This window comes from Podarcis erhardii (genome assembly GCF_964252035.2).
Source record: "Podarcis erhardii genome assembly, chromosome: 7".
Classification (NCBI taxonomy): domain Eukaryota; kingdom Metazoa; phylum Chordata; class Lepidosauria; order Squamata; family Lacertidae; genus Podarcis; species Podarcis erhardii.
In genome coordinates, this window is record NC_138511.1 from 67,559,097 (window position 1) to 67,571,701 (window position 12,605).

At 47.0% G+C, this 12,605-nt stretch overlaps 1 protein-coding gene across 1 annotated transcript in view; it reads right to left on the reverse strand.

Annotated features, from left to right (window-relative positions):
- Positions 1–6,763, reverse strand: part of SLC9A1 (solute carrier family 9 member A1) — a 69,952-nt gene extending 63,189 nt beyond the window's left edge. Inside the window, exon 1 of the mRNA XM_081871499.1 lies at positions 5,567–6,763. Within this exon, the coding sequence (XP_081727625.1) occupies positions 5,567–5,912 (346 nt within the window). The 5' untranslated portion in view covers positions 5,913–6,763. The remainder of the gene's footprint in view (positions 1–5,566) is intronic.
- Positions 6,764–12,605: the final 5,842 nt, after the last annotated feature.

Below are 12,605 nucleotides of genomic sequence, written 5' to 3' on the forward strand. Positions count from 1 at the left end.
AGGAAAAGGGGGTAGGGAAGGCAATGGATGAGATACCGTGAATCAAAACAACTCCATGAATTAGAGAAGGTTGCATGAAGTCAGAAGTGATGCTTCCAAAGTCATGGAAAAGCCTCTGGATGAAAAAAAACCCACACATTCCGGGGACAATATACTATTGCAAAAGAAAGATGATGTCCTGTGGGGACTGGGCGGGGCAGGAACTGGTCCACTGGCTAGATCTACTCTGCAAGCCCTGCCCTACCTAGTGCTCTGCACATGTTCTACACTACAACTATTGGGTGGTCCTGGTTTCCTTTGGCAGGAAGGGCAAGATATCAATGTAATAAATAAATTCCCATCAGCCCTGACCACTGGCCTGCTGAAGGCATACTTGGCTGTCTCCCTTAGTAAGGATCCTCATTTGTCATACTGATCTGTATCCCTCTGTAGAAGCATGTATGCAGGATGGGTTTCTGCAAAGCTAGCTGTTTAGTAGAGAAGGGCACTTTTAGCTTTTAACTGCTTGCAAATAAAGATGAAAACTGTCAGTTATTAGTAGTATTAACATTATCATTAATTAAATTTGTATGCTGCCCTTCATCCAAGTCACAGGGCAGTTCACAACATAACAATACAAAATGAGAACACAAAATACAAAACAAAACAAACTAATAACTGCCCTCCCACAAACACATTTAAAAGAACATAGAATGTTAATCAGCCCAAAGTCTGGTGAAAAAGAAAAGGTTTTGCCTGACACCTAAAGATATGTAAGGAAGGTGCCAGGTGAGTTTCCCTTGGGACAGCTTTTCACAAACTGGGAGCCACCACAGAAAAGGCCCATTCTCATGTTGCCACCCTCCGGACCTCTTGCAGAGGAGGCACACGAAGAAGGGCCTCAGGTAACAATTGCAAGGTCCAGGTCAGTTCAAAAAAAGAAGAGGTAGTCCTTGAGGTATTGTGATCCTGAACCATTTAAAGGAGCCTGTGGCCCTCCAGATGCTTCTGAACTACAACTCCTATCACCCCCAACCATTGGCCACCCTGGCTAAAGCTGTTGGGAGTTGGAGTTCAACAACATCTATAGGGCCACGGGTTGTACTGCCCTCTCTTATGCCTTGAGATTTGTGCATTCATTATATTACAGGACTCTAAGCTGCTAACAACATACCATATCGCAGTGAGAAGGGAGTGTTCAATACTTCTAGGAAATGAGGCTGGGATTTCCACCCAATGATGTAACTTCTGCTGACACATTTTTCACATTTGTGGCATTCCAATTTAATATGAATTTCCATGGAATACTTGCATTTAAGCACCAGGAAGAAACATCCTTCTTCTCCCAGACCTTTGACTAATTAAACAATATATGGCCTTTTAAACAGTGTAGGGGGAAATTGTTTTGTTTGTTACTATGTTATGTATTTATGTTTATGTATTTTTTGTTTATATATTCTAAACCGTCCTGTGATCCTCAGATGAAGAGTGGTATAGAAATCTAATAATAATAATAATAATAATAATAATAATAATAATAATAATAATAATTTTATGGCTGAAGAGTGAAGACAGATTCTTAAATAGAACCTATTTCCATTAAAATAGTGTATGGAAGTGTAGCAAATAGTTCAAAAGTAACAAACAATTCTTAAACAGCAAAGATGGGAAACCTGATGGTTTCCAGATGTTGCAAGATGAAAACTCCCATCATCCTGGAGCATGGAGCATGCTGTCTGAGGATGATGGGAATTGAAGTCCAGCAACATCTGAAGGTCAGCAGGTTCCTCATTCCTCATCTAGCGTATGTATCTTCATGCAGATTCAGACTTCCTGGCAGCTTTCTCCTTGCACTGTCTTTGCTTCCTGTAAGCATAAAGTCCAGTCATTTAGAACTTGAGTATTACACCATCCACAAAACACAGGAAGTGGCCAGCCACATCCACATAGGCTTGCACATGGGTACTTGCTTGACCAGCATTCCCACCTCGTCCTTCCGTCCTCCACAAGCTTCTGCATTGTGCTTCCATTTCCTTGTGCATTACCTGCCAAGTCAGTGAGATGCCTGACAATATGCATTAATGAAAAAACTGCAGGGGGAATGTTCCATAAGTCATGTGCAGGAAACAGCATACCCAAAGGAAGCCACCCACTTGTTGGGGAGCACAAGTAGGGAGATGTCCTGGCCCGTCCAGAGGACTCTGAAGAGGAGGAGGAGGAAGGAAGAAAAGGCCATGGATCAGAGCCCTTCTGCTCAAGCCCCCAACTTTGAGACTCTCCCTCTGAAAGCCACACAGGGCTCCTCCTTCCTTGGCTCAAGATGAGAAGACAGGGCCATCCAATGCCGGAGAGGCCACTTCTCCACCAGATGAGTGGGGAGAGAGCTGCACATCACAGATGGAGCTCTCAGGGGAGGAGGAAAGAGGAAGGGACAGGAGCAGACCCAGGTCCTTCCAAGAGACAGGAGTTCCCCACATCAGGCCAGGAGTTCACAGTGGGGCAGGCAATGTGCACAAGTTAGCTGGACTTTCCCTGCTTCTGTTTAAAACTGATGGGTAGGCAGGGCCAACTGTAGACAGCTTCCCTATGCAGTCTCCATTTGCAGGTCCTGATCCTGGAACTCTGATCCCTGGCCTTGTCCCTGAGCTGCATTTAAGGAGCCTTGCAGCCCTTCTCCTAAGTTGGTTTGATCCTTGCCACATCTCTGGGGCCTAAGAGTGACTGGACCAAGTCCTCCTCTTATCTTGTTGCAGGGTTTGCACTGTCTTGTCTGCTGGCATAAAGCTTGGCTTCTTTACATAAAAGGGCACTTGTTATGATCAGCACTGCTTTGCAGGCTTCCTATATGCATCTAGCTGGTCAGGGTGAGAACAGGATGCTGGACCAGATGAGCCTCTGGCCTGATCCAGCAGGGCTCTTCTCATGTGCTAGGTCAGGGGAAGCAACACAATCATCACTACTCAACTTTTCACCTGCAGGTACTTTGTGCACTGCATACCTCTCAGCCAAAAGCACCTGTCTCCTTTTCAGTACTTACATTTTATCATCGAACAGCCTAACCTAAATCAAGGCATTCGGCTGTATGAGATCCCAGGCTATGTTAAGAGAGCCAGTCCTGTCACTGGTACCCAATTTCCCAAGAGGCAAACATGCAACTCCATGACCCTAGTTCTTCATGCAAGTTTTTAACATTAACAAGGGGGCAGATAATAGCACAAAGGAACAGATCACGAAAGCAAGCACATCTCTCTCCATCCCTTTTCCTTTCACTTCCTCAGTGAAACAGAGGTAATCTCTGCTACAGTCTGGGATGAAGCATAGAGGTGTGACCTCTATTCAGAAGGCAGCTTTAGAGCCTGTGATACAGGCCTCTTTCACATGCAGAGATAAGTCATAGTTAATGGAGTGTTAGCTTCTCATTAGGTCTGAACCTGGGAACAAACCACAATAATTTGTCCTTGGCCTGCTGATCAGTTCAGCCAGGAGACACAAACCGTGATCCTGGTTTGCATATAAGGAGAAGAGGCTTTGAGGCTTGCTGCTTATGCCAGGGAACAAGCTAAGCAGGAGCGATCAGGCAGCGTGCACTAGCAAACCTCTTGACCCTGAAAAGCTATTAACTGCAGCAAAGTGTTACATGTAAATTGGGCCACACATGCGGGATGGGGAGGCTTGGGCCAGGGGGCAAAATGCAAAGATCCAGACCTCTCTGTTTGGCCCTTATGGTCACTGGCATGAGGCCCCCAGAAAGTTGCCCAGAAGAGAATGTAGCCCTCAGGCAGAAAAATACTCCCTACTGCTTCTATAAATGGGGGCAGGGCTGCACAATTGTGGAAAAAATCCTTTGCTGCATCCATTTAGGATGCTAAGTTAGTCCCTGACTCTAGGAAGGTCAGCCTTGGCTTCAGAAGAAAAATGAAGGAAGGCGTAACAGAAAGCTGTGTATGATCTCTTTCGCCTGGAGTTTCCAAGAGCACTGTAGAGCATCAAGCAGAGGGGGTGGACCAGATGGCCTACAAATCCACTTCCAATATTTGAGCAACTTCACCTTTGTCCACAGATTGTCTTCAGGGACTTGGATCTACCACGAACACTATCATTGTTACTGTCTTCAATGCAACATAGGAATACAAGAACGCTACCTTATGCAAAATAAGATCATTGGTCCATCTAGCCGAAAAACATCTACACTGACCGGCAGCAGCTCCACAGAGTTTCAGACAGGGAGTTCCTCCCAGCCCTACCTGGAGATGCCATGGGATCTCTTGAATGCAGAAGGTTCCAACACTGAGCTACGGACCCTCCACACTAAAGTTAACCATTCAAACCCTTTGGAATGGCTGTTCCCTGAAAACCCAGTACCTGGCATTTCAAATTTGCCAGGTACCAGGTACATTTTGCACTTGAGACTAACTGAATATGCCCAGGCACCTGACATCTCCACCATCTGGAGGTGCATGCCTGGGGGATCCTTGGATCTTGCCTGCTTTCACACATTTAAAAACACATCCTGTAGAATTCTGTGACATTTTATCTGCACAGTCAGAACAAATTTCAGGAACCAAAAAGTCAAATTGAAAAATATGACATTTGAGCTGTCTGGCCCCAAAATGGCAACAAGCCATTCCGTTTTGGAGATTATAACCCCGGTTTAAGGAGCCATTTGGCGCCCAGCTTATATATATGAGTTTCTAACACTGCTTATATTGCATGTGACTACAATGGGCCAGATAATACATAGCACATACAACAAGGGAGTTCTATCCTGAAGGAGAACATGGGAACTTCCCTTCTTTAGTATGCAGACGTGACCCTGCAGAGTATCAGACGCTTTGCTCCTAAGCAAGCACCACATGTGATCATGTGTCATGTACATAAAGAGCATCACAAGAGAAGTACACCACTCCACAAACTAAGCATTCTGCCTGGCCTCTGGTTAAGTCACATAAGTGTCTCAGGACGGCCTCAACAGTATGAAGGGAGTAGCAATTTCAGGGAAATGCAGCCCTGCAATGCTTCAGATGAGTGGTACCCATCAGGGAAAGCCTTGGGGGAAGAAGTCATGGGTCCCACTCAGAAGAATGAGCAGGAGGATCCCCAAGCCCAGCAAGACTGACCTACCACCTTCTGCAGTGAATGAAGCAAGACACGTTGCCACCTAGGAAGAGAAGTCCACACCCACCCAGTAAGATCTAAAAATGAAAATCTAAAATCACCTGGCCAGGGGCAGATCTACTATGAAACTAATGAAGCTTAAGCTTCAGGGACCACAATTCCCACAGGGATCCCAGAAACGGCTTTAGTCCACATTGCATTAAAAGCATGACTCGAATTGATTAATTTGTTGTTGTTGTGTATATTTCAACAATCCCAAAGTTTGAGAGTCAGCAGAACAGATGTTGTAAACAACCGCACTGAAGAAAGTAAACAGACCCTGTCGCTGGGGGCCTCATAACAGTTGAAGCTTCAAGGCCTCCAAAATGTAGGTCCACCACTACACCTGGCAGTACCGGTTCTGCAAAAAATACAAAATGCAGACCCATCATCGCACACAAACACACACCAACCAACCAGACACATTACATACCCAGTTTCATGAGGCAGGCCAGCAGGATCCATAGCGCAATCTCGAAGGGGATCCTTACATGCTTGTAGTCGATGCCCAGGACAGGAAACGCCTTCTGGTGCGTGTGTTTTCCGGGAGCTGAAGTGTTCTTGGGGTGCTTGGACTCAGGCTGGCTGTCTAGGGGCACCGGCGGAGCAGTGGTGATGCTCTCGACCGCAGCTTTCAGCTCCGGGGAGTAAACTTGCTGAGTGACCCCGGGGTTGGCGCTGCTGGTGCTGCCCGGCAGCAGCCCCAGGAGGGCCGCTGCGCAGAACAGGAAGGGCAAAGCCCGGCAAGAGCACGGAGCCCCCAGGAACCTCGCCCCCATTGGGCCTCCGGATGTCTCCCACTCCAAACGAAAAAGATAAAATGAAACGCACCCAGGAGGAGCTGCTGGCCTTAGCAGGCGGCCGCCGTGGCTTCTTTGAAGGAAGGGGGGAAATGTCAGAGGACACAGCTTCCCGGGAGATGCTTCATTGGAGGAGGAAGAGGGGGAAGCGGGAGCCCGAGAAATAAAACGAGGCCACCGAAGGATCCCGTGTCCAGGTGGAAAGCCTAAACGGAGACTGGTGTAGTAAAGCTCTCATAATAAGGTCAGGGGGCGCTTTCTTTCGGCTGCGTTCGGATGGACGAGGGTGGGGTAGAGAAAGAGCCTGCGGCTTTTCGGGGCGGAGGGGAAGAGTCCCAGAAATCTTGCTCCTGCGCCTGGGGTGCCCTCTAGAAAAGAGAGGCAAGGTCTGAGAGCGAGGAAGGAGCAGGCAGAGGCCGACAAGAGCAAGAGCCCCCCGCCCGAGGGGAAAACGGGACCAGATGCCCAGGCAGGAGAAGGAAGAGGGCGGCGGCGGCGGCGGCGGCGGCGGCAGCTGCAAGCAGGGACCTGGACAAGGAGGCAGCCGGGAGCGTGAGAGGGAGCGCAGCCGCAGCCGGAGGGCGAGGAGGAACCTCTGGCGTGGGGAAGCCGGCGGGCGGCTGCGGCGGGGCAGAGGATCCGCCGGCGGGAGCTGGGAAGGAGGAGGAAGCGGTGCGTGTTCCGGCTCCTCGTGTACTGCAGCGCGGCAGCTCCGCCCGGCCCGGCTCCTCCTTCCCCGGCGCGCGCTGAGCTCGCGCTCTGCTGCTCTCCCGCCGTCTCTTCCAGCCAAGCCAGCGCCGAGACAAGGACACGGGGAAGGAGGAGGAGGAGGAAGAGGACGAGGAGGAGGCGGGGCCTCGGCACCCGCGGGCGGGAGCAGCACTACACGGCGAGGAGCCCACCTCCTGGGGCGGAAGGAGAGGCGGGCCAGAGCAGGGCGCCTCAGCCCCGGAGAGGCTTCGCGCGGCCTCGGGCGAGCTCCTCCTCCTCCTCCTCTCCTGCCTCCCTTCCCGCCTTCCCTCGAGGAAGAGGAAGAGCTGGCCGGTCGATAGGAAGCTCCTCGCGGGCAGAGACCCGTCTCCCGGTCTCCTCATGCGCAAGGGCGTCGTACGAATAACAATGCGTGGTGGCGTTCCGCTCCCGGCGTCTCTCCAGGAAAAGAGAGCCGACAAAAAGTGGCTGAGGGCATTTTTCTTAAGAGTGGCTACAGTTGCATCAAGAGCATAGTAAATAAAACCCGTTAGATGGCAAAAATGGTTCAGGGATAAGGATGTACAGAATATCCCAAGGAGGAGACCTTGCTACGATATCGTTAAAATAGCACAGGTGCACACTGCGTTTTAAAAATACCACCAGCAGCAAACGGATATATGAAAAACTGCAAGGCAGCCAGAATAAACCCAATCATAAAAAGCCAGGTAGTATAAGCTGGTTTTTCAAAGCCAGCCCAGAAATGGCAGGGGAGAGGTTTGATAGATATCTACAAGGAAAGAGTTCCACATTAGCAATGTGACACCAAGAGGGTCCTGTTCCTGGTACTCATTGGTTCTGATCTTAACTCGTGGAAAGTCAGAATAAAGGTTTTCTGATGCTTATCTTAGGGCTGATAGGTTTGTGAGGGCATGCCTCAGATTACCTGGCTTCAGGCTATTTAGAGCTTTAAGATCCCATCTGCACTATGCTTTTAAAGCCACATACGACATTAAACAATTAACAGAGTGGTTTAGTAGTTAATCTCTGCAGCCCCCATGAAGCATGACTGTTCAAAGTGGTAGGATATTGCTTTAAATGTATATAGTACAATGGGACCTTAGTTTGAGCCACGAAACAAATTGGCAATCAATGAAATTGACGTGGGATTGGTTCAATATGTGCTTGACCATCTTGTTCCTCCCAGCATCTTGGCAGCTACATTTCATTTGTACAGTGGTACCTTGGTTTAAGAACAGCTTAGTTTATGAACAACTTGAATTAAGAACACTGCAAACCCAGAAGTAGGTGTTTTGGTTTGTGAACTTTGCCTTGAAATAGGAACATGTTTTGCTTCCTGTTGAGTGTATTCTATTTGTAAATTGAGTCCCCCCCCACTGCTATGGGAAAGCACGCCTTGGTTTAAGAATGCTTTGGTTTAAGAATGGACTTCCAGAATGTATTAAGTTTGCAAACCAAGGCACCACTGTACTACTCCCAGGGCCATTGTTAGGGAATGGCCCAGGAACTCCAAGATCTGGGTCTGTTGTCCTGGGTTCCAGATCCTTACCCCATTTTTTTAATATCTTAAAAATAAAAGCTTTGCTTTATTTTGTCTACATTCACAAAATCTCTATACCACCTTTCCTCCTAAATAATCTTAGGCTGATGTCATGCACAAGCCCATGCCCTGGGCACCCACCCTGTACAAATGCACATTAATGGAAATAACGTACAAAAATGCATTGTATTAGGGGAAATGGATTTGCAACAAATTGCATATTAGATAAAACTGCTTAAACACATGTGTGTATTTGGAAAAATTCACACTAAAATGCAAATTAATTTTCATGAGGACTTTTAAAAAAAGTGGTAAAACCAATGTGGAGAACTGAATTTAAGATTGGAAAAAATTAAAACTGAGATAAACCAAAATTGACAGATTTCCCCATTCCTGTTTGAGAATTAGCTGTCCTTTAAAGCACATTCTTTCCCTCATAGAATTCTAGGTGCTGTGATTTGTTAAGGGTTTCTATGCACTGTGTTTCTGAGAGGGGTAAACTACAATGCCCAGAATTCTTTGAGGGAAAGAAGATGTTCAACATGTGCTTTAGCAGTGTAGCATGAACACAGCCTGTAATTGTCAAAACTGTTCATGCAGTTTAAGAGCTTTCTTTTAATGCTCAATCCTGGTAATGTAAGTCCCCTAGAACTTAGTTCTGCCTTCTCAGACAGCAGAGGGCAAATTGTTGTCCCCTTCCTTTCAATTAATACAATGGCAGAACCATCCTTGTGTCTTTGATTCCCCATCTAACAACCTCATAGGAATGCAGGAGGAGGAGATGTGAAATGTAAATATTTGGGAGGCAATTTGTACATTGTAAGTACATCACCAAACCTCTATGGGCAAGCACTGTTATCTGTAGCTTCAACTTACACCAGTGCAAAACAGTATATGAAACCACATTAAGTTAGTTTAGTTATGTGGATGCCAGTTTCCCTACCCGCCCACTGACTTACTAAAAAAGATTGTGTTTGTGGACTCACTTCAGCCCAAGTAGCATCTTGGATTCAAATATCCTGATTTAAGTGGACTTCGGTAGCATAACAGCTAGTTTGGTTCAAACTGAGGTCAGCAACTAGTAGCCCCGGGTCAGATTTGCCCATCTCAGATATGGAATTTGGCCCATCACTGAAGCTAGAGAGGAATGTGGATGAGCAGCATCTGCAAGCGATGAAACCTGGAAGCAGGCCATTTTGAGAGGTGGAACAAGCAGGAGGCCTTGCCCCCCACTTATTTATCAATGTTCCTCCATGGCAGTGCTTTGCTGCTGATCAACTAAACCAGCCTGACTGGTACAGTAGTGATGAATGCACACTTCTGTCTCTTGCTTGAGAGGACATTCAGCAAGTCATGGCACCATGTTTTTTCCATGCAGAAGGAAGTTCAAGCCCCACTACCTCCAGTTAAATATATCTAATAACAAGTGGTGAGAAAGATCCTGGAAAGCTGCTGCCAGTCAAAGTAAACAGCACTGAGCTAGATGGACAAACAGCCTAACCAATAGGAATAAGGCAGCATTCACTCCATGTGAAGTCAGCTCTGGTAAGGTCACAAGGATGGGCATTCATCCATGCTTAGCATTCCCACTCCATACTCTGTTCCAAGAAAATTGAACAGGGCCTAAGAAGATTCTCAGCTTGCACACCCCATGTCTTCTTAGTTAAGGGGGCCCACTGAAGGCCTCCAAAACCCTAGACCCAGCCAGGAGAGACTGGCATATCAGGGTAAATTTTGTTGTGAAGCTGGGCTCATATAGCACTGAATAATTTGTTGCTTATGCCTGCCTTTACTCTAAGCATGTGTAGGATTACAACCACCTTGAATCATTCACCGAGCCCAACGAATTGTACAATAGCATGCAACCTTTGGAGTTTTCAACAGCTTTGTCCCTCTTTAAATGGGCATTAATAATAATAACGCTTTATAGCACTGGGCAAAGTACTTTGCAATAGTTCTGTGCTTCAGGCTCTCGATAAATCTGCAGTGCATTAATTTGCACACATACAGATGTATGCACACACACACATCTCAGCGTGTGGTTGGTTGCCTGCGGTCAGTCAGAACTTTCCCCAGGGTGTTAGGCTAAGTCTCTATTAAATGCTGGCATTGTCATGGAACTTACCACAAGAAATTACTGCTTTGATCCACTTTGCATGAAAAAGGAATTCTGTGTGGCATTTAGGGCATAGTATTTCCGGGTGAAAGGGACGTGGGTGGCGCTGTGGGTTAAACCACAGAGCCTAGGACTTGTCGATCAGAAGGTTGGCAGTTCAAATCCCCGCAACGGGATGAGCGCCTGTTGCTCGGTCCCTGCTCCTGCCAACCTAGCAGTTCGAAAGCACGTCAAAGTGCAAGTAAATAAATAGGTACCGCTCCGGCAGAAAGGTAAACAGTGTTTCCGTGTGCTGCTCTGGTTCGCCTGAAGCGGCTTAGTCATGCTGGCCACATGACCTGGAAGCTGTATGCCGGCTCCCTTAGCCAATAAAGCGAGATGAGCGCCGCAACCCCAGAGTTGGTCACGACTGGACCTAATGGTAAGGGGTCCCTTTACCCTTTACCTATTTCCGTGTGAACAAAGATTTTTAAACTGGGAATCCAATACAGTGGTGCTGTCAGGAGGAAGGACTTCAAGTGGGTTGGGCTGTAGCTCAGCGGCAGAGAGCATGCTTTGCATGCAGAAGGTCCCAGGTTCAGTCCCTGGCAACTCCAGATAGGGCTGGGAAATGAATTCCTCTCCCAAAAACCTGGAGAGCTGCTTCTAGTTAGTGACAACAGTGCTGAGCTAGATGGACTAAGGGTTTGACTTTCTATGCAGGCAGATATGATGTTCCTAAGTCCAGGGCCACACTCAGCAGAATGAGCAGGAGGGGCCCCCAACAGGAGGGGCAAGGCACTTGGAAGTAAGGGAATTACTACACATTATTATCTAAAGGGTGGGGGGGGGTGTCATAAAACCATTAAATACAGAATCAAAAAATCTAAGTGCACTATCCAATCTAGCTTGGTGCTTGAGGCTGATTGTGCATATGCCTTAGAGCATTGTCATTGACCAGGTATGTAATGGACATTTCTAACCTCATGTCTAGCTTTTTATTTTATTGTTATACAAACTACTTAAATTAATTTCAGATTTGTGGGGAAGGTGATGGATTTTCACTGAGACCATAGCAAATGAGGTTTTTTAACACTATTCTCCATTGCTGTAGTCCAGATAAAAATTGCAACCCCCCCCAGGCAGCAGGAGCGCCCCACCCCCTGCCCCACCCCATCCCACTGGGGCCTGTGAGATGGGGTTGTTGAGACCACAGGTGTGTGTGTGTGTGTGTGTGTGTGTGTGTGTGTGTGTGTTAAACCACCCCCGTATACTGCTAGAGCCAGTGTGGTGTAGTGGTTAAGAGCAGTAGACTCGTAATCTTATGAACCGGGTTTGCGTCTCCGCTCCTCCACATGCAGCTGCTGGGTGACCTTGGGCCAGTCACACTTCTCTGAAGTCTCTCAGCCCTACTAACCTCACAGAGTGTTTGTTACAGATAGGTAGCCGTGTTGGTCTGCCAAAGTCAAAACAAAACAAATTCCTTCCAGTAGCACCTTAAAGACCAACTAAGTCAGTTCTTGGTATGAGCTTTCGTGTGCATGCACACTTCTTCAGATACACAGATACACTTCTTCAGAGTGTTTGTTGTGAGGGAGGAAGGGAAAGGAGATTGTTAGCCGCTTTGAGACTCCTTCGGGTAGTGATAAAGCGGGATATCAAATCCAAACCCTTCTTCTTCTTCTTCTTCTGCAGTGGCTCCCCACTCCCAGAAGAGGAACTGTATCACCAAAGGAGGACACAACTTTGCATAACATCTGCATACTCTAATTTATATGGACAGATGCAAAATTATAAATTATTTCAATAGAAATGTATCTCATCGTAATGGAGAAGGCAGGTCATCTGTGTGCCTGCTGAGTTTTGTTGTCCAGGAACTGATCATGGGCAATTCCAAGGCACTTGCTCGCCCTCCTTATCATAGAACTGTAGAGTTCGAAGAGACCACCAGGATAATCTAGTCCAAATTCCTATAACACAGGAGTCTTTTGCCCAATGTGGGGCTCAGACCCATTGGCCCTGAGATTAAGAGTCTCATGCTCTACTGAATGAGCTATCCCAGAGCCCTGCTTATGAATATATATATATATATATATATATATATATATATATATATATTATGAATATGAATATATATATATATATATATATATATATATGCAGGTTTTGGTGTCCTCGGGTGTCTTCCCGTGTAAAAGTTGGGGTGTCTAGGCGACGTTTCGACGAGGTCTCACTCGTCATCTTCAGGCTGGTGCTTTCGGCTTCTTGTTACTGGAACAGAGCAGGATCTCAGTGTTTGAGTTCCTATAAATACTGTAGAGGGGGT